At 44.6% G+C, this 26926-nt stretch overlaps 1 protein-coding gene and 1 long non-coding RNA gene across 5 annotated transcripts in view; one reads left to right on the forward strand and one right to left on the reverse strand.

The window, feature by feature from the left end:
- Positions 1–20686, forward strand: part of LOC147124979 (fibronectin type-III domain-containing protein 3A-like) — a 175398-nt gene extending 154712 nt beyond the window's left edge. For all 4 annotated transcript variants that reach the window (XM_085995568.1, XM_085995578.1, XM_085995587.1 and 1 more), the window contains 10 exons: positions 1431–1549; positions 3241–3346; positions 3433–3608; positions 4271–4384; positions 6735–6884; positions 7066–7349; positions 7479–7691; positions 8402–8568; positions 9877–9998; positions 18210–20686. In XM_085995568.1, coding sequence (XP_085851694.1) covers positions 1431–1549; positions 3241–3346; positions 3433–3608; positions 4271–4384; positions 6735–6884; positions 7066–7349; positions 7479–7691; positions 8402–8568; positions 9877–9998; positions 18210–18527 — 1769 coding nt within the window. In that variant the 3' untranslated portion in view covers positions 18528–20686. The remainder of the gene's footprint in view (positions 1–1430; positions 1550–3240; positions 3347–3432; positions 3609–4270; positions 4385–6734; positions 6885–7065; positions 7350–7478; positions 7692–8401; positions 8569–9876; positions 9999–18209) is intronic.
- Positions 17684–26766, reverse strand: LOC147124980 (uncharacterized). The gene is made up of 2 exons (XR_015079338.1): positions 26218–26766; positions 17684–18107 (listed from the first exon to the last, which is right to left on the reverse strand). It is a non-coding gene; the product is annotated as an uncharacterized LOC147124980 (long non-coding RNA).
- Positions 26767–26926: the final 160 nt, after the last annotated feature.

The following is a 26926-nucleotide window of genomic DNA, read 5'->3' on the forward strand; positions in this document are numbered from 1 at the left end:
GAATGAGAGGGGATCTCATTGAAACTTAAAATGTTAACAGGACTAGACAGACTAGATGCAGGAAGGATGTTCCCGATGGTCGGGGATTCCAGAACCAGGGGTCACAGGCTAAAGATAAGGGGTAAGCCATTTAGGACTGAGATGAGGAGGGATTTCTTCACCCAGAGAGTGGTGAACCTGTGGAATTCTCTACCACAGAAGGCGGTTGAGGCCAATTGATTAAATATATTCAAGAAGGAGTTAGATATATTTCTTAAGGCTAAAGGGATATGTGGAGAAAGCAGGGACAGGGTACTGAATTTGGATGATCAGCCATGATCTCATTAAATGGCGGAGCAGGCTCGAGGGGCCGAATGGCCTAGTCCTGCTCCTATCTTCTATGTTTCTAAGAAACTAATTATTTGATTGCTAAACTTGAGGGGAAAATTTCCTGGGTCTCCCAGAACATCAGCATGGTCAGGGTGTGCACCTCTGTAATGGAACATACCTGATTTTCCTCAGCTAAATTCATGGAAAGTGTCAGGTTCCTCTACAGGCGTGTGTTCTGACCATCTTGAGTTTCCAATACTGGCTGCACTTGGGTGATCCACTGCGCCTGGGCTAATGTTCCCTCTAAGCTGCTCTCTGCTGGTCCTGCGCAGCCCGGGACCGGCTTTCCTATGTTAAATTTTGTGCACGTGCTAAACTGTGACTGGACCGCGTGGCCCCTTAAAGGGGCTGCGTAACCAAAAAAAATTAGGGGGAACATTGGCCTGGGCACACCCAGGAAAACCTCCCTTCGTGTTTCACTGTGTCTCAACAGCATGGCAGCATTGATACTTGTGGTTTGTACGGGATGGGCCACATCTGAATTTGCAGCTATATGCCACTTTCACTTGATGCAAAGTGCTTTTGAGTCCACACTGACATAATGCTGGCAGTATACATTTGGAGTCAACTCACAATTTGAATGCACTAAAGATGAACAATGTGAAAACCCCTTCTAGGAAGTTGTTGCACGCCATTTGTAATTGGCACTAGCAGGTGTACGATTGTAGTCCAAGCAGGTTTAAGAAGTGTTCAGACAGTGTTGGCCATCTTGGGCACTTAAACTTAGTATTGGGTCTTTTCAATATTCTGAAGAAACAAATGCTTCCACCCATGCTCTCCTAGCATGACAAAAATCGCTGAGGAGCGGAGCTGTGTGAGTGAGTATAACTGGTGCTGCTGCACTGTGCATTGTGCAGCTACTGCTGTCAGACAAATAGTGCACTGTCACTGCAGCCTTTTGCAGCATTCACTCTTACGTGAAGACCAGTCTTGATCGGAGAAACTTAGCGAGCGACAGTGCTCATCAAGGTGAATTTGGTACCTCTTAAAAGATCTGGCCTAGTTTAAAAATGATTAGTCATTTGTGTAACATGCATATACTGTTAATTTGTATTTTTCAGAGAATAAATGGGACATGGTGTATAGTGGACCAGTCAGAGAGCACGTCTGTGATCATCTAAATCCTGGTGCATGGTATAGAATGAGGGTTTGCTGCCTTAGTGTTGGTGGACAAAGCCAGGTAAAAGCAGTTATTCAGTAGTTTATTTTCTTGAAAGTTTGCTGAACTTTTGAACTCGTAGAGGCAAGGGATTTCAATTTCTTGTACCTATTTGTACGCATCAAGTATGCCCAGGTCATGCAGAGTACGCACTGCTTGAAGAATGAACTCAATCTCCATATATGTTGCTTAACGTTGCCTCTGAAGAGCGCCACCTGCTGCCTTAGTGTAGATTTACAAGATGTACAATGAAACCCCATTCAAGTACTCGTCATAAGTGAAGCACTCGATTAATGGAACTGAAGATACGTCCTCCACCCTTTGAATAAATAGCTCAGTCACTAAATCTTATGACTGTTACAGACACTAAAATATCAATGCTTAGTCCTTAAGGATCAGAAAAATACAGTGGCTAAAATTGAAACTACCCACTCTGAAATTCAGCGGTTCTTGTGAAGATAGTAAATCAGCAGCTCTTTAATTACCTGTTGATACTCACCTAATAGGAAATTAAAGAACTGCAGTTTAGCAATCTACACACATCCCCTACATGCTTGTCGATTTTACAGGTAACAGTTCTGACATCAGATACCTGGTGGCTCAATTGCTATATATTTTTGATCATATTAGAAAGCTATTCACTGATCTCCAAGCAGAGATTAGGACTGGCTGTGGAGTTGAAAATGAATAAAAATTCATGATGCACATGCCTGCAAAGTTTCCTCCCCTCTCCTGCCAGTAGGATTAGCCTGCGCTACAACAGCTGGTCCATCAGCTGATCTGGTTCACAGCTTCCCCCATCTACTTTCCTGAAATCTAGCCAGACTTCTACTGGAGGCCTCCCATCTTTGTCTGGGGAGCCAGTATGATTGGGGCTTAAGAGTTCTGTGTCTGAGAGCTTGACACTTATTCACTTGAATTTCCATTGGACTTATTTTTACATTTTCTCCCAAAGACTTTGAGGTTTTGCTGTATTTGCAAGAACTTTGACTTTTGTCAAATTTTCTAGCTGCAGGGAAATGTGCTTGATTGAGCCTGCTTCCCTGCCAGCCTGCTCAGTGACCCATGCATCCTAGAACATCTTGGAAACAATGGGGTGAGGCGTATTGGTTTACAAGCTGGCTGAAAGTTGAGGCCTCTGCTTCCAATTATGCCATTCTGAAAGGCATCGGGTGCTACCCATTGGTGATGTCACAGAGCAAGCTGGTGAGAAAGCAGGCACGACTTTGCATGTAGTCAAGAAATTGGCTTTTATTACAGTGAGACAGAATTCTTGGATATATCCTTTTCAAAAACCTAAGTATTACTTGTGGACTTTTCCCTTTATGTAAGAATTATGAAGCATTTAGGCCCTATGTGCAAAGCACTGAAGACAGTTTGAAAATAAGCAACACCCAGGTATGAATCAATGCTGCATACAGACCAATGGGACTCCAGTGATATTCTTTGCATTGGAATCTCCTTGTGTTTCCTAGCAACATCTTGTGCCAGTGCAAAGCTCATGGTATAAATAGAGCTGAAAGGTCTTGAGTCCACATCAAAACTGCTCCATTAAATTGAATGTTTAGGAAAAAAATGATATGGAATGTTAAGGAAACTTGAAAAGCTGACTTGAAAGATTCATTCATAGTTCGTAACAACTTTGAATTATAGCCTGGGTAATGCAAGGAAATGATACTGTAATTACCAGTCTTTTTTCCCTAAATAAACAGGTATCTGAAATTTTGGCTGTGCAGACTGCAGCTATCCCTCCTGGACCTTGTCAGACCCTTCGACTCTCTGGTAAAGCTAAAGCAAGAGAAATGCCACTCCGATGGGGTAAGAACTTTCCTGTATATGTGATGCACTTCTGCCTACATACCACCTACATCTCAACCTAATGGTTTCTTTTATTTTTGTTGCAGCACCACCTGTTGTAGATGGTGGCTCCACGGTCACAGAATACACTGTGGAGATCAGCGAGCCAGGATGGGATGATCGAAGACTTGTCTACCAGGGTCCAGAGCTAGAGTGTACAGCAGGCAATCTTTTGCCAGGGAAAATGTATAGTTTCTGGGTAAAGGCTGCAAACAAAGTTGGGGTAAGGAGCACGTTCGGGTGACTGAAATGTATTATGTAATTATGTGACTGCCAATATGCAAAAACACATGATATTTTGGGGATTCCATTTTAACATGATTTAAAAAATTGTAGTTTAATGCTTTAGTCACCCGCTCACTCATGTTTAACTTAAAGTAGGGATCTGAATTAATATTTTAGTACTGCATGTAATACTGTAGTTTTTTTAATTGTACTCTTTTCTGTAAATTGTAAATAAAATGGACAAAAAAAGAAACATTACAAAAAGACAAAACAGCTGAATGTTTAATTCACACTAACGTGTGAATAATGTGAACCTATTCCTTCCAAACTATGTTTATTTTATAATTGGCAGGGATTTGTAGTTCATTTTACACATGAAGGCATGTACAATATTATGATAGAAAATTTGATTCCATAGTACAAAAGAAATTTTGAACAGACCATTGCAATGCAATCATGGTATTTCTAAATGGATATTGAGTGTGTAAAGCTGTATGTTCCTCGACAGGTTCAATATTTGAAGTCTTTATAAAGTGTTATCAAATCTAAATTCCTATTTGGCAGTTTCAGCATTTGAGACTTTAGTTTCTAAGACAGTTGGTGTTGTGTTTAATTAAGCAATTTAAAAGTAAACTGTATGTTATTTGCTCCCTTCTATAGTATGGACCACATTCTGAGAGGTCTGATATCCCCACAGCAGCTGCCCCCCCTGACCATTGCAGCATACCTACAGCCACATGTAAGACAGCCACTTGCGTTCAAGTGAATTGGGAAGTAAGTTTTTTTTAACATTTAAGTTAGCAAGTTTAGCAGTGTTAAATAGTGAAACAATACAAGGGAATATGTTAGTCAGCATTTAATAGATGGAGTCCATCAGATATTCCACTGACCTAGAAGGTAGGGTACCACAACAGGGTTCTGACGAAAGGTCTTCGACCTGAAATGTTAATTCTGTTTCTCGCTCCACGGATGCTGCCTGGCCTGCTGAGCTTTTCCAGCGTTTTCTGTTGTTATTTCGGATTTCCAGCATCCGCAGTATTTTGCTATTGTATTAGGGCTTATATCATGGCCATCATAGGGAAGACATTTATCATTACGTTGGCACTTGTTACCTGGCAAAGCTGCCCTATCTACAAGTTGTACTATGAAGTGTATTGCTCAGAGAGACTGATTGCTGCCAACCTATAAACCTCAGTTGCGTGTACCACACCCACCCACAGTCAACTCCAAGTGGAGGTCCAAAGTCTCTTGTATCCCTCTATATTAGGTCTCAAGCTAACCATTATTCTTTCTCAAGTTGAAATAGCCCATGTTCTCTCTACGGCATGTTTGTGTTCTGGGAGATATTGCTGTTTTTATTGATTAACAGGGAGCATTGTGCTGCACATATCACTATCTTTTGTAAAAGTCTAATGGGATAGTTTTTAGGCTGGGTTTGGGAGGTTGAAAGTGTTAAAGCTTTGGCAAATTCTCGTTCTGATCTAAAGATGACTCGTTGGTGAATCAGTGGGCGAGGCTAGAAAGCATCCAAAATAATAGCTGCGGTAGCATACTACAGGAAACTTTCTGGTATCCGGCACGGACGGGACCGACGTGGTGCCGGTTCATCACCAATTCCGGATAACCGAACGCTATAGTAAAAGATACGGAGCTCAGAGCTCTGTATAAAGCAACAAAACCCTGTTGCAACAGCTTCAAAACAATCGGCACAAGTTGTAAGCGTCTCTGTAGCTTAGCAACAGCTTCAGCTACACCCTTGCACAGCAACAAATCAATTAAAAAAAGTAACTAAAAGTAAAAAAAAGTTAGCTGAACCGACTCCTGAATTTTGCCGGTGGATAGAGCATTCTGGTTATTTAGGGGCCGGTTAATCGAAAGTTTCCTGTACTGCGGGGCTCAGGGATGAAAATGACTTCACCTGGCACTTTTAACATAAAAATTACAATTTCAAGATGCTATTTAATCATCTCAGGACATCTTCAAAGTGTCTGAATAAAACCAGCTGAATCTATTACGTATGATACATTGGGCCGGATCTTGACGGAAAGATAACTGCGTATTAACGATGCACACCCTTATTAATGTGCAAATCGGCCAGCAAATTCAGGGCTAGAAAGCATCCAAAATAATAGCTGCGATACTCCGTGAGTTGCAAATCTCCAGAACTTTCTGGTTGATTTCTGCCATCTCGCTCTTAGCCTCCCTGTTATTTTGAAGAACTTGCTGGAATTGCACATTAATTGCTCATTAAAGTTAAGTCTAAGAATTAAGTGTTCATACCCTTTCAACGATGCGATAATTGTTAATGCAATGCCAATCCTCTCTGGCCCCAAAAAGGAACAACTTAAACTGTTCAATCGTATTCCTGCATGTAGTCAATTGTTAGAGATTTGAAAAATGTCAATTTTTTTCTTAATTTTCCTTTCTGTCTCTTAATCCAATCTGTCTTTCCCTCTCTTTATTTCTCTTTCTGTACCTAATTTAACTCTAATTCACCCTCCTTCTCCGTCATTCCTCTGTTTCTTAATCCTTAATCCTGGTTAAGGCGATACACTGTTGGTCCCGTTGTTCACTAAGGCCCAAGATGCCCCGTTACCCTCGCCGCGCCGTTATCCGCTCCAGCAAGTTAGAGCACAAAAAGATTTCTAGCTAAAGGGTGCAGAATAAAGTCTAACTAATGGCATACGCTGCGAGACGCCCTGTTCCAGCAAAATCTGGTCCATTATTTTTGACTGCACTCCTGCTGCTTCTCATTGGTGGTGTAGTATAAAAAAGTGCCCTCAGATGGTAGGTAAATGGGAAAGACCCAGGATGATTAGAAAATGCCTGCATACCTTGTGATACACATGAATGCAATCTGTCAGTCTATTTCCTTCTTCGGCACAGGGCATAACAAAATAGAAGTCATAGGGGTGCCTCCAACCCTAAGTCTGTAAGTCCAAAAACATTGAGTGGTGTCTATCTTTGGGCATTTTAGGCTCTAATGAGGTATTGAATCGTTTGAAAAGCTGCAAATTCAGTTTGAAGAGTATTTTCAATAAATGTCTGTTTAATGTTAACATCAAAAATTGCTATGTAGGGTAACATTATACTGAGCAATTGTTTTGTTTTCCTTTCTCCTCAGTGCCCTCCATCTAATGGTTCTGAAGTCACGGAGTTTAGGTTAGAATTTGGAGGAGTGGAAGGTTGCATGCAGATTATTTACTCTGGTCCTGCCCTTAGTTATGAAGTGAAAGCCCTAGCACCTGCGACAACATACTACTGCAAGGTTCAGGTATGAAACGTGACTTCGCTGGGCACTTTAACATAGGAATTACAACAAAGGGTGCAGCGTTTCTGCTTTTACATTTATGCAACTGTCACTTTGCCAGTTATTTTGTTCCATTAGTATGTTGTTGAAACAAGCGATGTGCCTTTTTTCTCTCTTCCCTCCCCCCCCCCCCCCCCAAAACCAGGCTGTGAATGCTGCAGGTGCTGGGTACTACAGCGATACTGCCATATGTATGACACCTGCCTCAGTGCCAGCTGCAGTGAATGTACTGCAAGTGATTGATGAAGACCAGCTTGAAATTGTTCTTCCTTCACCATCAACGTGCCTTGCGATTCAATGGGAGGAGCCTTGCTGCCATGGATCTGAAGTCATTGGTTACAACATAGAGTACGGAGATAAACAGATTGTAGCAGTCAGCACAGTCACAAGTGCCATCATTGAGGATCTGCAACCAGATACAGCATGCAGGTATTTGGTTAGACTGAGATGAGCATGTTTTCCAATGCATTCTATGAACAAATAATAAAATTCAGCGAGTGGTTTTGAAACCAGGTTACAGGCCAGTATCAGCGTGTGATGTGCCCCTTGTATTTTTAGGATACGAGTACAGGCTGTCAACAGTATTGGAGCAGGTCCTTTCAGTCATTCCATTAAAGCCAAAACAAAACCACTACCTCCTGAGCCGCCTCACCTTGAGTGTGCAGTTTTCAGCTACCAGAGCCTTAAGCTTAAGTGGGGAGAAGGGCCCAACAAAGCTTTAACCACGGGTTCAACACAATATACCTTGCAGATGGAGGACAAATTTGGAAGGTAAGTGTGGCTCACTACTCAAAACCTATTTTTATTTAAGATAATGAGGATAAAAAATGGAAGAAAAATTGGTCCATGTGTTGAACTCCAGTCCATCATTCCCATTCATTCCAGTTTTATAGATATGTGGTTGAAACGCAACATTTTGCAATGATCCAGTTATATGGATCAGGATATAAATTAACTTTACCAACAGAGCCAAGAGGCCTGCTGACCCTACCGGGCCTGCAACTTCTGGCATCCCTGCAGAGGAGGCAAGAGTCAATGGCTGCATCTGGAACCAGACAACTTACTTCACACTGTTCCTGACATTATATAGAATCCAGTTTAACAAGCCGAAGCGCCACTAATTCTATTAATGTATTGTTTCACTATAATGTGAGCATGACATCGCCGGCCTTTATCGAGGTTCCTGGAGTAAACTATACTAGCTATTGATCTGAGTGATTTATAAATAAGGCTTTAATTAATGTAGTGATGTGTTTCACATGCTAGAACTAGATTGTACATCCCTAAGAAAACATCCATTCCGTTATGTTCACTTGATGTGACCGCCACACTGTTGTGTAGCATGAATACTTTATTACATGTATAGCTAGTTGCTTAATTTAGTGTTGGTGAAGTGAAACAATTTGCTTTTAAGGTTAGTGCTTTAGGCTGTTTTTTCCACAACTGCTAGAGTATAATGTTACCATTTGCATATCTTTCAGGTTTGTTGCTATGTATAGCGGACCTTGTCATACATATAAAGTCCAGAGACTGAATGAGTCCTCAGCTTACAACTTTAGAATTCAAGCATACAACGATGCTGGGGAAGGACCATTTTCTGAAGTTTATACTTTCACCACAACCAAATCTCCTCCTCCTCCACTTAAAGGTAGATATCCAGTGGAAGGGCTATTTTATATTTTATCAAATGGGTATTAGATTTTGGAACATTGACTCAGTTAAAGTGAAATGATCATGGTTTCTTTGAGAAAGTAGTAACCAGAAAACATTTGAATTCCTCTAATACCTAGGTTTTATTCTCATTCTGTTATATCACTTGAAGTTTTCTTGCACCCTGGTTTGAATCACTATAGCACATTACAGTCATAATATTTTCCATGTCTTAAGGAAGGCTTTCCTATAAGGTTACTTTTCAAAATATGTCACTATGAATCAGTATTTACTTTTAGGCAATGATGGTGTAGTCAAAGACAGTGAAATAAAGCAAAAAGAAATAGTTGGCTTCTGGGGTAACAACATGAACCAATGGAGGATTGAAGTGTTACAGAGGAACATACCACTGTGGTCTGATATAATAGTTATGTGTATTATGTAGATTGTGAAAGACATGACGTGCTTTGTACTAAATATTTTCAAATGTGTGTGCAACTGGTAGACCAAGTGACTAAAAGGTTACCTTTCTCCATTGTCTGTTAACATCACTTGCAAATTTCTGTACATCACACAGTTACCACTAGTTAAATGCTTGGTTGTGTTTTATGAAAGCAGGAATAATGTCACACAATGTAGCAGAAGAATGCTAAATTGAATTAAAGATAGTTCTAGTTAAAGAGAATTGGGCTGCATTGTCACTGAGTTATATTAGATGAAGAGAGATTATGATGGTGGTTACGTATACCACTTTCTCTTCCTCTGTGCTAAATGGTATTTAAACAGTTGACTTGACTAATTCTCACTGAACTTTGAAGGCAGACTCTCCAGTGAAGTAGTCTTGTTATTCCTCTTTTAGTTATCCTCTGCATAACTAAGGAATAGCCTGGGTGCCTGGTATGGAACTATCGCAGAAGAATTTAAAATGCAGTAACTATCCAGACAAATGCATGATTTCCTTTGTTCCATACCATATAAGTACACCACACCCCAGTAATTTCCCCTTGTTGCATCGGACTAATCTTTTGATATGTAAAAGATTTCATATATTGAAATAATGAGAACCTTATGCTATAGAATTCAAAGTGACATAAATGACAAAAGTCCTATTGCAGATGTCCTGCATAGGGTGGGAATTAGAATTTGGGGAATATATACGCTAAGATAAATAAGTATTTACTACGGATATGCATTTATAAGTAAGTGAGGGTCGGCAGAAGAGGGCACTGTCATTGACATGTAGATCTGGTTGGCCTACCACTTTGTTTTATATTGTAAACAGCTGTGTTGTTTGTATCCTTTTCAGCTCCCAGAGTACAAATGTTGGAAGAAAACACTTGTGAACTCATATGGGAAGCACTACAGCCAATGAAAGGGGATGCAATTGTTTACACACTTCAGATTATTGTTGGGAGAGATGCTGAGCAGGTAGTTACATTTTTCACATGTATCTATAATAGGTTAAACGTCTTGAATATGCCAACACATCCTGTAAGTGCAACACTTAATGCTTGCAACACTTTTTCTGTTACAGTCAAGCTTTCTGTGTCAACCTTGAATTTACTTGAAATTTCCTATTTACCACAAAGAGCGTGATGTCACTGGGCCACATGACCATTCGTTACTTAGCTGTGATTTGGAAGGTTTTTCCCAAGTGATCTAGTCCAGGCTAGTCCTCCCAATTCCATCTCCCAGGTCCATTTGTTTCAGTAAACAAAACCTCAAAACCTGTGGTGACCAAGTTAGGAGTTGGAAAGAACTTGCAGAAGTATCTTTGAAACTTCTCCAAGTCCTTCATTCCTTGATCTCCTTCAGCAAAAATAATTTGTCAATATTTAACCCAATGTTAAAAACAAATGAGTCAGTCAGAGCCCTTAACCAGCTTGCTGAGAATTAAATAAATAAATAGAATTGTCTCGGGTATAAATAAGTTCATGAATATTTGTGCTTATAATTTACCTGCTAGCTGAATGGTTTCCTTCTTGCTCCACGTAAAATGTATACGATGTGTATAAATATATAATTAAATCAGGTCCCAACCACATGAAAGCGGACATAAAAATAAACAATGAATTGATTAAGGGTACTTGACACGAATTAAATAAATGGTTTTGTCTCTGATACAAATGAATTCATGAAATGCTCAAGGTTTATGTCATCTGCTGACTGCATGCTTTCTATCGGACTCTCTGAAGTGGCTCATTAATTCAATACAGGCTGTCTCCCAGTGACACAATTCTCAGAATTTTGCTGTAATTAATAAAACCGTGGCAATTTCATTAATTTGTTCTAACATAACATAAAAAATAGGAGCAGGAGTAGGCCAATCGGCCCCTCGAGCCTGCTCCACCATTCAATAAGATCATGGCTGATCTGATCCTAACCTCAAATCTTCTACCCCTCTCCATCCACCCGAATCCATGTGATCTCCCAGGAGAGGCGAAAAACCAGATTAAAAAACCCAATGGCCAATTTGGGAGGAAAAATCTGGGAAATTCCTCTCCGACCCATCTAGGCGATCGAAACTCGTCCAGGAGATCACTCTGTCCCTATATTTTCTACAGTACTTACCTTCTGTAAAGGCGATCTCCACCCAGCCAGGAACAGGAATAAAACCATCTCCTGAAATCTAACAGAATTAGAACACAAGAAGTAGGAGCAGAACCAGGCTACACGGCCCCTGGGCCCACTCCACTACCCACAGGGCCATGACCATTCCGAACCTAGACTCATGTCCAATTTCCTGCCCGCTCCCCGTAACCCTTAATTCCCTTTACTTCTAGGAAACTATCTATTTCTGTTTTAAATTTATTTAATGATGTAGCTTCCACAGCTTTCTGGGGCAGCAAATTCCACAAACCTACCACCCTCTGAGTGAAGAAGTTTCTCCTCATCTCAGTTTTGAAAGAGCAGCCCCTTATTCTAAGATTATGCCCCCTAGTTCTAGTTTCACCCATCATTGGGAACATCCTCACCGCATCCACCCGATCAAGCTCCTTCACAATCTTATATGTTTCAATAATATCGCCTCTCATTCTTCTGAACTCCGATGAGTAGAGTCCCAATCTACTCAACCTCTCCTCATATGACCACCCCCTCATCCCCGGGATTAACCGAGTGAACCTTCTTTGTACTGACTCGAGAGCAAGTATGTCTTTTCTTAAGTATGGACACCAAAACTGTATGCAGTATTCCAGGTGCGGTCTCGCCAATACCTTGTACAACTGCAGCAATACCTCCCTGTTTTTATAATCTATCCCCCTAGCAATAAAAGCCAACATTCCATCGGCCTTCTTGATCACTTGCTGCACCTGCATACTAACTTTTTGAGTTTCATGCACCAGGACCCCCAAATCCCTTTGTACTACAGTACTTTCCAGTTTCTTGCCATTAAGATAATAACTTGCTCTATGATTTTTCCTGCCAAAGTACATAACCTCACACTTTCCAGTATTGTATTCCATCTGCCAAATCTCTGCCCACTTACTTAGCCTGTCTATGTCCCTTTGCAGGTTTTTTATGTCCTCCTCACTCACTACTTTCCGTCCCATCTTTGTATCATCTGCAAACTTTGATATGTTGCACTCGGTCCCCTCCTCCAAATCGTTAATATAGATTGTAAAGAGTTGGGGACCCAGCACTGACCCCTGCGGAACACCACTAGTTACTGATTGCCAGTCTGAGAACGAACCATTTATCCCAACTCTCTGCTTTCTGTTAGAGAGCCAATCCTCCACCCACGCCAGAATATTACCCCCAATCCCGTGACTTTTTATCTTGAGCAATAATCTTTTGTGTGGCACCTTGTCAAATGCCTTTTGGAAGTCTAAATACACTACGTCCACTGGATCCCCTTTGTCCACCCTGTATGTTACTTCCTCAAAGAACTCAAGCAAATTTGTCAAACATGATTGTCAAACATGACTTCCCCTTCATGAAACCATGCTGAGTTTGTCCAATTAAATTATGTTTATCCAAATGTCCCGTTACTGTCTCCTTAATAATGGACTCTAACATTTTACCAACCACAGATGTTAGGCTAACAGGTCTATAGTTTCCAGCTTTCTGCCTACTACCCTTTTTAAATAAGGGTGTTACATTAGCAGTTTTCCAATTTGCCGGGACCTTTGCTGAGTCCAGGGAGTTTTGGAAAATTATTACCAATGCATCCACAATCCCTAACGCCACTTCCCTCAAGACCCTAGGATGTAAGCCATCAGGTCCAGGGGATTTATCCGCCTTGAGTCCCATTATTTTACCAAGTACCACTTCCTTAGTGATTTTAATCGTATTTAGCTCCTCCCCCCTCGAGCCCCTTGTTTGTCCAGTGTTGGGATATTCTTAGTGTCCTCTACTGTAAAGACTGATACAAAATATTTGTTTAGCGTTTTTGCCATCTCCATGTTTCCCACCATTAATTTCCCGGTCTCATCCTCTAAGGGCCCAATATTTACTTTAGCCACCCTTTTTCTTTTTATATAACTATAGAAACTTTTGCTATCTGTTTTTATATTTTTTGCTAATTTACTTTCATAATCTATCTTCCCTTTCTTAATCAATCTTTTAGTTATTTTTTGCTGTCCTTTAAAGACTTCCCAATCTTCTATCCTCCCACTAGATTTGGCTACCTTATATGCCCTTGTTTTTAGTCGGATACTTTCCTTAATTACTTTACTTAGCCACGGATGGCTATCTTTTCTTTTACACCCTTTTTTCCTCAGTGGAATATATTTTTTTTGGAAGTTGTAAAATAACTCCTTAAATGTACACCACTGATCATGTACCGTCTTACCCTTTAATCTATTTTCCCAGTCCACTCTAATCAATTCCACTCTCATACCTTCATAGTCTCCTTTATTCAAGCTCAGCACGCTTGTTTGAGATCCAACCTTCTCCCCCTCTAATTGAATATGGAATTCAACCATGTTATGGTCACTCATTCCAAGGGGATCCTTTACTAGGACATTTTTAATTAATCCTGTCTCATTACACAGGACCAAATCTAAGGTTGCTTGCCCCCTGGTCGGTTCAGTTACATACTGCTCAAGAAACCCATCCCTAATACACTCAATGAACTCATCCTCAAGGCTGCTCTGCCCAATTTGATTTGTCCAGTTAATATGATAATTAAAATCCCCCATAATTATAGCTGTTCCCTTATTACAAGCCTCAACTATTTCCTGATTAATACTCCGTCCAACAGAGTTGCAACTGTTCAGAGGCCTATAGACTACGCCCACTAGTGTTTTTTTCCCCGTATTCCTTATCTCCACCCAAACTGTTTCATTATCCTTCTCCTTTGAACCAATATCATTTCTCTGTATTATAGTGATTCCTTCCTTTATTAACATAGCCACCCCACCTGCCTGTCCTTCCTGATTGTTAAATAACCTGGTATGTTTAATTCCCAGTCATGGTCACCCTGCAGCCATGTTTCTGTAATGGCCACAAGATCATACCCATATATAGTTATTTGTGCCGTTAACTCATTCATTTTGTTACGAATGCTACATGCATTCAGATAAAGAACTTTCAAATATGTTTTGTGACACTTAGTTCCTGTTTCTTCCCCTTTTAGTACTTTACCTTTTACTCCATACCTTCTGTCCCTTCCTGACACGTTCTGTTTTTTAATTCCCCCACTGCTACCTAAGTCTATGACCTTCTCCGTTGTCATTTCTATTATTTGCTCTCTTGAAACCTCCCCCCCCCTAATTAGTTTAAAGCCCTCTCTACAGCCCTAGTTATGTGATTCGCCAGGACTCTAGTCCCAGCACTGGCCAAGTGGAGTCCGTCCCAACGGAACAGCTCCCTCCGGTCCCAGTACTGGTGCCAATGTCCCAAGAAGCAAAACCCATTTCTCCCACACCAGTCTTTGAACCACGCATTTAACTCTTTAATTTTATTTATCCTAGCCAAATTCGCTCGTGGCTCAGGTAATAACCCAGAGATTATTACCCTTGAGGTTCTGTTTTTTAATTTGACTCCTAGCTGCTCATACTCCTTTAACAGAACCGTCTTCCTTGTCCTATCTACGTCGTTTGTACCAACATGGACCACGACAACTGGATCCTCCCCCTCCCACTCCAAGTTTCTTTCCAGCCCAGAAGAGATGTCCTTAACCCTGGCACCGGGCAGGCAACACAGCCTTCGGGACTCCCGCTCTTGACTGCAGAGAACCCTATCTATCCCCCTAATAATACTATCCCCTACCACTACAACATTTCTTTTTACTCCCTCCACTTGAATGGCCCCCTGTACCACGGTGCTGTGGCCAGGTTGCTCATCCTCCCTGCAGTCCCCGCTCCCGCCCTCACAGGGAGTAAGAACCTCGATCCTGCTTGACGAGCAAGGGCTGCGGTTCCATCGACACTATCTCCTGAATCCCAGTACCTGCCTCACTCGTAGTCACACCGTCCTGTCCCTGACCACGGATTACATCTGCATTAATTAATTTCATAGGTGTGACCACCTCCTGATACATAGAGTCCAGGCACTTCTCCCCCTCCCTGATGTGTCGCAGTGTCTGAAGCTCGGTCTCCAGCTCCATAACATGGAACTTGAGTTCCTCTAGCAGCAAACACTTGTCGCAGATGTAATCACCGTGAGCCTCAATGGGGTCCACCGGCTCCCACATCTCGCAACAGTAACACATCACCTGCTCCATTCTATATAATTAATTAAATTTCTTATTATTAGTTATGAAGACCCTGCCCGGATATAGATGATAATATCACACCACTATTCAATAGGACTTACCAACTTAAAGGTATAAAAGAGAAGGAAGAAAACCAACCAACCAGCTGATCACCAACCTCCTCCTTGAATACTGTCTGTGGGGCCTGTTTGGTTGACTCGTCTCGCTGCTCCGCTTCCGCAGTGCTGTCTAAGCCTGGGAGTGGGGAACAAAACAGAGCAAAAAACACATCCTCACCTCCCACTTGCCCGAACTCTTCCACTTACCAAAACTCCAGCAGTTCTGTTGGATAGATAAATGCTTTTTTTTTGCGTATTGCAACTACGTATGGAAGTCATGAGTTATTAATGGCCAGTACACTGGGGGATCTACCTGTTCTTCTAATACTGCCGTGGGATGCATTTCTGGCATCTGAACTGCTGGAATGGGGGGAAAAGGATGTGTTCCATTTTAAACCTTCATAGGTATTGGCACTTCATATACTTGCCACAGACAATCAGCAAATTTCAAGTCAAGCCCAAAGTTAGCAACACACTTGCTAAACTCGGAGAAGTCAGCAGCTCCAATATTAAGAGAGTTGGTCTTAAAATCTGAGTTTCATGGATATGGAGCACTAACTTGGATATAGGGAATGGAGGCAAAGGACAAAGTTTTTTTTTAAAATTCTAGCCGCTGATAAGTGGCAGAGATTTTAACTTGATCTGTCCAATGGAGCAGTTAACGGCATGGTGTCCCGTAAACTTCATGATAAAAGGGATGCTATATATTTAAACATTTAAATCATTTTAATAAAGGATCCATCACTATTTCTATAAATTGGCAACAATAATTCAAGTTGTAGAGTTACTAACTGGATCGCAAAGCTGTCATTGATCTCGCTAATTGAATTCTACCGGTTATTTGATACTCAATTTGATCATTTTTGTTTGTTTTAAGATTCTTGGAAAGATGATTATTTTAGTAAATTAATCTATCTATCTATATATATATAAAAGGATACATCTGTCTGTCATTCCGCCTGTCTGTCTGTATTGTATAAACTCGAAAGTTAGAGCGTACCTACACGTGTGTTACATCTAAAGAAAGCTTACGATTCCAGAACCGTCATAAGCGTATTTACTTTTCGCTCGGACAAAATTTTTTCGCGCCTTATGCAAAAAACCTTCAAAATTCTGCTCATTATCTGCTAATTAGCATTGAGTGACTGACGTCAAGGCTCACCAATCCTGTGCCGTCATGATTGACCAATCCTACAGTTCAGTCACCTGATGGTTGGCCAATCGCTGCGTCTGTGGGCGGGACTAATGATTTTGAACTCGGGCATCGGGCAGCCATTGCTTCAGCTACTTCCAGCTCAAAATCTGCTAATCCAGCTTTGAAAAAGTTAGTATCTCTTTTAAAAATAACATAAGATTTACCAAAAACGTTTTATAAGTACTTTCACTTTCATCTTTGAAGGTATTAAAAGGTGGAAATGTTGCCCGGCAGCAGATTCACAGAGGGACACAGACAGGCCTGAAAGCCTGGGACTCGATTTAAAATGTTGCCCGGCAGCAGATTCACAGAGGGACACAGAGACAGGCCCAAAAGCCTGGGACTCGATTTAAACCGCCCGGCCCAAAGCAGCCCTGGCAACGCGGGGCCCCCCAGCTAGTATATGTGGTAGTCACAATATTCAGTGTTTCAAACTAGAAATTCTGCTCCAGTACAATACATGTTTCATTTTCAAAAAGTTGCAAGCAATAGTTTAAAGTCTTACTTTTCCTTTTAGATTATTTGTAGCTACCACACAGTCTATTTAACTTTTTTCCAACATTGAGCTTTGAAGTGTGTTACCTTTTTTTATACGCTGTACTTTTATATAAATATATACTAGTTGATTCCTTGTGGCATTGCACATAGGGAATTCAGACACATGCAGTGTTGAAAAGTTTTATCTTGTATTGCCAAAGAATATGCTAGTGCAACCTAAAACAATGGAAAACCAAAGCTGTTACTATAATATGAAAAAAAAATTAAATTGGAGAATTTAAGTTACAGTAAAGTGTCATTGGCTTTTTTGACATTATACAATTGCAGTAGGAAAACTCAACCAACAAAGACCATCACAAACCTCATGTATTACTACTTAGACTACAGGTTACTGATGAACACTGCAGCATTGCTAATTAATAGAGTTGGAATACCAGCAAATTAATAAATTACTCCAGCAGTAGGAGCAGCAATGAATTTTTTTAAAATGAAGCAGCAGGCACCGGTGCATTAATGAAGAAGCAGGTTAATAATAGACCAGTGAGTATACCAACAAATCAAAAAATAAATGGAGAAGCAGGCACAATGAATTAATAAATTAATCAAACATTGGACAACAATTTAATAAATGAATGGAGCAAGGAACACACCAGCAATCATTCAATTAATGGAGCAACAGCCATGACAATTTAATAAATGACTGGAGCAAGGAACACACCAATAATCATTCAATTAATGGGGCAGCAGCCACACCAACAAATCAATACATTAATGGAGCAGCAGGCAGCGATGAATAAATAAACAATGGAGAAGCAAATATCAGTCGGACTTACTGTGAGCAATACCATGGGAGATCATCTGGTATATAGATGTACATATTAAGTTCCTAAACCAAATCTGTTTCTGGCTAGCAAAATTAATACATGGGATTTATGTGTTAACTTGATATTAAGGTTTGAGTTGAAGCGTCTGTGTTGATGTCACTCAATGGAATTGAGTGCTGTGGCTATTGTTGACTAATTCATGGAAACCCTTCATTTCTATCAGCTTTCCTCCATGTCTTGCCTGGCTCAAGAGTGGTTATAGTCCTGTTGAACAAAAAACAAATACATTAACCAAAAAAGTTGATGAAATATGTTTCATTTAAGAAGAGATGAATTGCTTATGTTGCTTTCTGTGTTTAAATCTAGGTGTACAAGGGGCCAGCGACTTCATTCCATTTCACAAACTTTCAGACAAACTGTGAATATAGGTTCAAGGTCTGTGCTGGTCGGCAGTACCAAGATGCTGTTGGAATGCAAGAACTCTATGGACCTTACAGTCCCACTGTGCCATTCTCATCTCAGAGACAAGAATCTGCCTCAAGTAGTACTGAGCCTACCGTAGAGCTCACAAAAGTCAACAAGGAAACCCTAAGTGATGAGCAGTTTGCTGCCCTGATTGTTGCTGGCTTTGCTGTAGTTTCCATTTTGTTTGCTTTCATTATTCAGTACTTTGTAATTAAGTAGAGATTGGAAAACACACTAATGGCTATGTTTGTATCATCTACGATAAAGACTCTGGCTTTTTTCTCTCGGTTCATCGTCCAAATTAAACTGATAGTTGGAAATGATTGTATGCTGAGAACATACATTTCCATCCTTGCTGCTGCTGACAGAATGTGAGGCAGTGTTAGCAGAACCCTGTGCACAAGCAAAGCCACAATTCTCATAAAGGGGTCATTCTGAGGCTTCTAAGTCCTGTATCAGCGGCTCTCCGGACAGCTAGGATTGCCTTGGCATTTTAGACCCTCAAGCCAGTGCTGTCCAGCCAGTAGAAGTTTAGGACAAAGGCTTTGTAAAAGGAGCCCTTCTGAAAGAGCTGAGTGAGGTGCAGTAGACACAAGCCAATTTTAAACAATAGTAGGGAATGTGTTGAGGTTTGTACGATCTAGAGCAGAGCTTTATTAGTGGTCATGACTTCAGATGAGCTATGAACTACTTTAGTGCAAGTTTCTAGTGCATATGGTTTCATTACACATGAAAAGCATAACCACTGCTGGTTGCAGGTAAGAAAATGTGTTCTGAACAAAAGTTTGCAGAAATATAGTTTGTGTTGTGCAGTTTGTTTGAAATAAAAGGTCCTGCAAATTGCATGACCTGTATACTTAGAGGCAACAGTGTTGGACCCCAGATTTGCATTTAACTTTTTTTTTTCTGGCAATCCATGAAGGCAATTCAGTGCTAATGTGTCTGCAGCAAACTGCAACACTTTGTAGCAAAGCACAAATTTTAATAATGTCTCTTGATTGTAACAGTGCAATATAAAAATTGCAGTTTGTTATAAATGTTTTGCTGTTTGGTTCAAACTGTGCAAAGTTTTTTTTCCCCCCAAGACTACATTATCCAGAAACACAGTAAACTGAAAGTTAGTAAGTTTCTTAGTTTTCTCTAATAGAAATAGAGGAAAGAGCATAGCCTTTAAAATATGTCCTCCAAGGTATTGTGAATCTCAAAACTTGCAATTTTAGAAGATGATTATCATTTTGCTGAACATGATTTCCAAAATGTTTGAGTACCCAAATGACCATATTCTATGCCATCTTATAGAATGTCAGTATTACATTCCACTACTTTTGCATCAGAGACGGCGCCATTTGGTTTTTAATGATGTGCATATGGAAGAAATCTGAGTTTTAAAAATATTCACTTTCAACCAGCTCAGTTGGTTTGTGAAGAAAGGGCGAGTCATTCTGTGTTGTGAAGTAGCAATTTTTTTTTCTCCGAGGAATTTCATTTATGGTGCAATTCTAGAATAATATCTCCAAATATATCTTCCATTTTATATTTTATTTATTGCAGTTAAGAGGTCCAGGAAATTTATGTATGAATGTATTGTTATACTTGTAGCAAGTCTTAACTTAAGTAACAGTTTCTCAATGTAGTGGAAGCCTTGCATTTGCCCTGTTATTGGAAAATGTGTTTCCATATTCAGATAACTATACAGAGACAAATGTTCGAATCTTGATAGTCCTGTAGAACGGTTTACATGCTTTTCTTTCTTGGTGAACCTGTACTTTCATTTCCAGTTTATTTTTTATTTCATAAATGAATTGTGGCATGCAGTTAAAATAAAGATTGCCAATAGTGCTTTTTTTTGTCTGTTTTGCCAAAGGTGATATCTTTTGATTTCCAGCTTTTTTTAATGGAATAAGCCACATTGGTGGTGGTTTGCTGATTCGTGGTGGTTGTTTGAAACATTGTCATTTCTACACCTGGGCAAGCTGTGCTTCAGAAAGTAGTCAAAGTATGAAACTGGCAGATTTCTAGACTGGAGTATTTTCGTAAGAAACTTATGGTGCCTGATTCTGGATGTTTTAAGTACAATAAAAACATTGTATAACTGCTTCAACCATTGGCAGTAAGTTGATTACTTACTGGAACTTATTGTACTGGGTACAGTAGTATTTTATGTTGCATAGTTTTTAATAAATATACATTCCAATACGTACCTTAGGTGGCATTAATGTACTAAATATTATTGCTTTCAACTTTGTGTATTGTACTATATGGAATCATTCACAGATTCATGTTAAAGCTGCCATTCCTATGTATGACTAAACTGTAACTATCAAATAGATAATATATTTAACAGCCAATAAAATGTAAATTAATTACATAAAATTTAAGTTTTCGTATATCTGTAACTTATTTCAGCCATTGGCAAGTGTTTAGCTTTATATTTCATGTGTCCTGTACTGCTGTGTACTGACTGCATCTATTTCCTAAAACTAGACTCTTTCAAAAATATGCTTAATTTCTTTTTGACATTATGTTTTGGATCATAATTGAACTGCAAACTTAGACTATCAAAAACTTTAAAAAAATTCTTTGGAAAGATATTGCCTCTTAAGAAATAGTCCACCACTGATTTGATTTACTTCCTGAAGTGAGAGAGAATGCCCTATGCCAACACACAGGAGAATTCGAGGAGAGGCATTAACCCCAATGTTCGGGACTGGGGTGGGTATTTTCTTTTATACAAATACTAGCTGGGGAGCCCCGCGTTGCAAGGGCAATTTTGGGGCGCTTGGTCTCCCTGCCCCTGTGTGTCCCCCCTCTCCCTGTCATGTCCCTCTCTCCCCTCCCCTCCTGTCTCCCGCCCCTCCCCCTGCCTAGCGCCTGAGGTCCGGTGCCGTTGCGATAGCGGCCGTGCGGGGCCTAGCGCTTAAGGCGCAGTTGGGTTCTGAGGCCGGGACGGACCGGAGCGGAGGTCCCCCGCGTATCGCGCGGCTGATGGACGGCCGCTGCGGGTGGGCGGCGCATGCCGCGGTCAGTGCGGGCGGCGCATGGTGCGGGCGGGCGGCGCATGCGCGGTCAGTGCGAGCGGCCCGCGGGAGCCGGCAAGGCCGTTAGCGAGCGGGAAACTTCGGGCGGCGTGCCCGCGACACCTCAGGGGGAAGTAGAGACAGAGAGGGAAGAGGAGAAGGAGAGAGAGGGAAGAGGAGAGAGGGAAGAAGAGAAGGAGAGAGAGGGAAGAAAGAGCGAGAGAGAGAAATTTTTTCAGCTTCAGGCCCCGAGTCCCCCCTGCGCGAGGGTGAGGAGGAGGGGGGGGGGGGGTTGCTAAACACAATATAAAACTCAAATAAATTGTTAATTAATTGCCTAACACATAATTGAAATATTTACCTTAGTTCCCTAACACACAAAGTGTGGGGGAAAAAATCGTGGAAAATCAAGATGACGGCCACTCACCTCGGTTCAGAAGGGTAAGGCCCGCCCACACACGCACCGATTGGTCGACCGGTCAGGTCACTGAAGCGTAGGATTGGTCAATCGTCGAGTCACTCGACACAACTGTAGGAAGACCTCGATGTCACACGGTCGCTAATGAGCGGAACCGCTGAACGTTTTTGGGATACCGCGGGCGGGATTTTTGTCCGGCCGAAACGTAAATACGCCTATGACTGGTCGGAATCGCAAGCTTTCTTTTGAGGCGACGCGCGCGTCGGTACGCTCTGTAACTTCCAAACGTATAGAGAGCAGGCAGACAGACAGAAGAGCCGCTTTATATATATATAGACTAGCTGGGGGAGCCCGGCGGTGCCGAGGCTTTCTCGAGGGCATGTTGTTGTTGGAAGAGAGAGAGGGAGCGACTGGGGGGAAGAGAGAGAGGGAGAGGGGGGGAAGGAGAGAGGGGGAAGGAAAGAGATGGAAGGAGAGAGATGGAAGGAGAAAGAGAGGAAGGAGAGAGAGAGGGAGATTGGGAGTGTGAGAGAGAGAGATTGGGAGTGAGAGAGAGAGAGATTGGGAGTGTGAGAGAGAGAGATTGGGAGTGTGAGAGAGCGAGATTGGGAATGTGAGAGAGAGAGATTGGGAGTGTGTGAGAGAGACTGGGAGTGTGAGAGACTGGGAGTGTGAGAGAGATGGGAGTGTGAGAGAGATTGGGAGTGTGAGAGAGATTGGGAGTGTGAGAGAGAGATTGGGAGTGTGAGAGAGAGAGATTGGAGTGTGAGAGAGAGACTGGGAGTGTGAGAGAGAGATTGGGAGTGTGAGAGAGGAGATTGGGAGTGTGAGAGAGATTGGGAGTGTGAGAGAGATTGGGAGTGTGTGAGAGAGATTGGGAGTGTGAGAGAGATTGGGAGTGAGAGAGATTGGGAGTGAGAGAGATTGGGAGTGTGAGAGAGAGATTGGGAGTGTGAGAGAGTTGGAGTGTGAGTGAGTGATTGGTGAGAGAGAGATTGGAGTGTGGAGAGAGTGAGTGTGATAGAGTTGGGATGTGTTGAGAGTGAGTGAGTGAGTTGGTGGATGTGTGAGAGAGTGATTGATTGTGAGAGAGAGATGTGGAGTAGTGTGTGAGTAGTGTTTGAGTGTGAGATAGATTGGGAGAGTGTGAGAGAATGTGGTGATGATGTGAGAGAGGAAGAGGTGATGAGTGGAGGTGAGTGAGGTGTTTGAGGTTGTGAGTTGAGGGAGGAGGATGGGGTGTGGTTTAGAGTGTTTTGTGGAGATGGGGGAGGGATTGTGGGGAGGTATGTGGTTGTTGGTGGAGTAGGGGTTTTTGAGGGAGTTGTAGAGAGAGAGGTTGTGTGAGTAGGTTTGTGATAGGGTTGTTTAGTAGGTTGTGTGTAGTAGGTTTATTGTTAGGTAGGGTTTGTTGGAAGAGAGGGTGTGAGAGTAGGGGGTTGTTGTGAGATAGTTGTTGAGATAGGTTTGTGTAGATAGTTTTGTTGTAGTAGTTTTTGAATAGTTGTTGAGAGATAGGTTGTTGGAGAAGTAGTTGTGAGAGAGATAGGGGTTGTTGAGAGAGAGTTAGGACGGGGGTGAAGTTAGAGTAGTGGTGTTGAGAGTAGTTAGTTGATAGGGTTGTAGAGTAGTTTTTTAGATATTTGTTTGTAGATAGGTTTTTAATAGTTTTTTGATAGTTTTAAGAGAGTATTGTTGGAATAGTTGTTTAGAGTAGGTTGTTGTAGATAGGTTTGTGATAGGTTGTTGTAGGGGAGATTGAGAGAGCGCGAGGGGGGGAAGAGAGAGCGCGCGACGGGGGGAAGAGAGAGAGCGCGACGGGGGGAAGAGAGAGAGCGCGACGGGGGGAAGAGAGAGAGAGCGCGACGGGGGGGGGGGGAAGTGGCCCGATGACCCCTGCGAAGGGAAGAAGGTAAGCTCTCCCACCCCTTCTCTCTTTCCCTCACTGTCCCACCCCTTCACTCTTTCCCTCCCTCGCCCTCTCTCCCTCCCCCGTCTCTCCCTGCTTTACTCTCCCTCCCCCTCTCCTCACGCTCTCCCTCCCTCACGCTCTCTCCCTCCCCGTCTCTCCCTGCTTTACTCTCTCTCCCTCCCTCCCTGCCCTCCCCCCTCTCGCTCCCCTCCCCCCACCCTCCCTCGCTCCCCCACCCTCTCGCTCTCCCCCACCCTCTCCCCTCCCCCCACCCTCCCTCGTTCCCCCACCCTCCTCGCTCCCCCCCTACCATCTCTCCCTCTCCCCTCTCCCCACCCTCTCCTCCCCCACCCTCTCTCTCTCTCCTCCCCCCCTCTCTCTCCTCCCCCACCCTCTCTCTCCTCCCCACCCTCTCTCTCTCCCCCCCACCCTCTCTCCTCCCCCACCCCCTCTCTCTCCTCCCCCACCCCCCCCTCTCCTCCCCCACCCCCTCTCTCCTCCCCCACCCTCTCTCCTCCCCCACCCTCTCTCTCTCTCCTCCCCCACCCCCTCTCTCCTCCCCCACCCTCCCTCTCTCCCCCCCTCCCACCTCTCCTCCCCTCCCTCTCTCCTCCCCTCCCCCACCCTCCCTCTCTCCCCCCTCCCCCTCTCCTCCCCCTCCCCTCTCCTCCCCTCCCTCTCTCCTCCCCTCCCCCACCCTCCCTCTCTCCTCCCCCACCCTCCCTCTCTCTCTCCTCCCCCACCCCCTCTCTCCTCCCCCACCCTCCCTCTCTCCCCCCTCCCCCTCTCCTCCCCTCCCTCTCTCCTCCCCTCCCCCACCCTCCCTCTCTCCCCCCCCCCCTCTCCTCCCCTCCCTCTCTCCTCCCCCTCCCCCACCCTCCCTCTCTCCTCCCCCACCCTCCCTCTCTCCTCCCCCACCCTCCCTCTCTCTCTCCTCCCCCACCCTCTCTCCTCCCCCACCCTCTCTCTCTCCTCGCCACCCTCTCTCTCCTCCCCCACCCTCTCTCCTCCCCCACCCTCTCTCTCTTCTCCCCACCCTCTCTCTCTCTCCCCCGCGATTTCCCGAGGCTCTCTCTCCCCGCCCCCCGCGATTTCCCGAGGCTCTCTTCCCCCCGCGATTTCCCGAGGCTCTCCCCCCCCCCCCCACCCCCCCCCCCGCGATTTCCCGAGGCTCTCCCCCCCACGATTTCCCGAGGCTCTCCCCCCCCACGATTTCCCGAGGCTCTCCCCCGCGATTTCCCGAGGCTCTCCCCCCCCCCCCCCCCCCCCCGCGATTTCCCGAGGCTCTCTCCCCCCCGCCCCCCGCGATTTCACGAGGCTCTACCCCCGCGATTTCCCGAAGCTCTCCCCCCGGCGATTTCCCGAGGCTCTCCCCCCCCCCCCCGCGATTTCCGAGGCGCTCTCCCCCCCGCCCCCCGCGATTTCCCGAGGCTCTCCCCCCCCCCCCCCCCCCCCCCGCGATTTCCCGAGGCTCTCCCCCCCCCCCCCCCCCCCGCGATTTCCCGAGGCTCTCCCCCCCACGATTTCCCGAGGCTCTCCCCCCGCGATTTCCCGAGGCTCTCCCCCCCCCCCCCGCGATTTCCCGAGGCTCTCTCCCCCCGCCCCCCGCGATTTCACGAGGCTCTACCCCCGCGATTTCCCGAAGCTCTCCCCCCGGCGATTTCCCGAGGCTCTCCCCCCCGCGATTTCCCGAGGCGCTCTCCCCCCCGCCCCCCGCGATTTCCCGAGGCTCTCCCCCCCCCCCCCCCCCCCCCGCGATTTCCCGAGGCTCTCCCCCCCGCGATTTCCCGAGGCTCTCCCCCCCGCGATTTCCCGAGGCTCTCCCCCCCGCCCCCCGCGATTTCCCGAGGCTCTCCCCCCCCCCTGATTTCCCGAGGCTCTCCCCCCGCGATTTCCCGAGGCTCTCCCCCCCGCGATTTCCCGAGGCTCTCCCCCCGCGATTTCCCGAGGCTCTCCCCCCCCGCGATTTCCCGAGGCTCTCTTCCCCCCCCGCCCCCCGCGATTTCCCGAGGCTCGCACCCCCCGCGATCTCACGAGGCTGTGTGCTGGCATCACGGGGGCCGTGCGCATGCGTGCCGGCGTCAAGGCGGCTGCGCAACGGCCGTGCGCATGCGTGGTTGCCGTTTAAAAAAAAGCCAGAGCGGGCTCTTGCGGGCGGGCGGCGCATGCGCGGGCGAGGCGGCCCGCGGGGAGTAGGCAGGGAAACCCCGAGGGCTGGCGGCCGTTAGAGCGGGGAGTAGGCAGGGAAACCCCGCGGGCTGGCGGCCGTTAGAGCGGCTCACTTCGGGCCCCGACACCGTCAAACCTGAGAGGGGGAAGTAGAGAGAGACAGCGAGGGAAGAGGAGAAGGAGAGAGAGGGAAGAGGAGAAGGAGAGAGAGAGAGGGAAGAGAGATAGAGAAATTTTTGGAGCTTCAGGCCTGCCTGCAGCGGGCCTGGAGACCAGCACCGAGTCCCCCCCTGCGCGAGGGTGAGGAGGAGGGAGGGGGGGGGGTTGCTAAGCACAATATAAAACTGAAATAAATTGTTAATTAATTCCCTAACACATAATTCAAATATTTACCTTAGTTCCCTAACACACAGAAAGTGTGGGGGAAGAAATCGTGGAAAATCAAGATGGCGGCCACTCACCTCGGTTCAGAAGGATAAGGCCCGCCCACACACGCACCGATTGGTCGACCGGTCAGGTCACCGAAGCGTAGGATTGGTCAATCGTCGAGTCACTCGACACTCAACTGTAGGAAGACCTCAACGTCACACGGTCGCTAATGAGATGCTAATGAGCGGAACGCTGAACGTTTTTGGGATACCGCGGGCGGGATTTTTGTCCGGCCGAAACGTAAATACTCCGATGACTGGTCCGGAATCGCAAGCTTTCTTTTGAGGCGACGCGCGCGTCGGTACGCTCTGTAACTTCCAAACGCATAGAGACCAGGCGGACAGACAGACAGACAGAAGAGCCGCTTTATATATATAGACTAGCTGGGGGAGCCCGGCGGTGCCGAGGCTTTCTCGAGGGCATGTTGTTGTTGGAAGAGAGAGAGGGAGCGACTGGGGGGAAGAGAGAGAGGGAAGGAGAGAGAGGGAAGGAGAGAGAGAGAGGGAAGGAGAGAGAGAGGAAGGAGAGAGAGAGAGAGAGAGAGGGGGAAGGAGAGAGAGATGGAAGGAAAGAGAGAGAGAGAGATGGAAGGAGAGAGAGACGGAAGGAGAGAGAGGGAAGGAGAAAGAGAGGGAAGGAGAGAGAGAGAGACAGAGAGAGGGAAGGAGAGAGA

This window comes from Somniosus microcephalus, chromosome 1 (assembly GCF_052327205.1).
Source record: "Somniosus microcephalus isolate GS21.2 chromosome 1, FLI_Smic_1.0, whole genome shotgun sequence".
Taxonomy (NCBI): domain Eukaryota; kingdom Metazoa; phylum Chordata; class Chondrichthyes; order Squaliformes; family Somniosidae; genus Somniosus; species Somniosus microcephalus.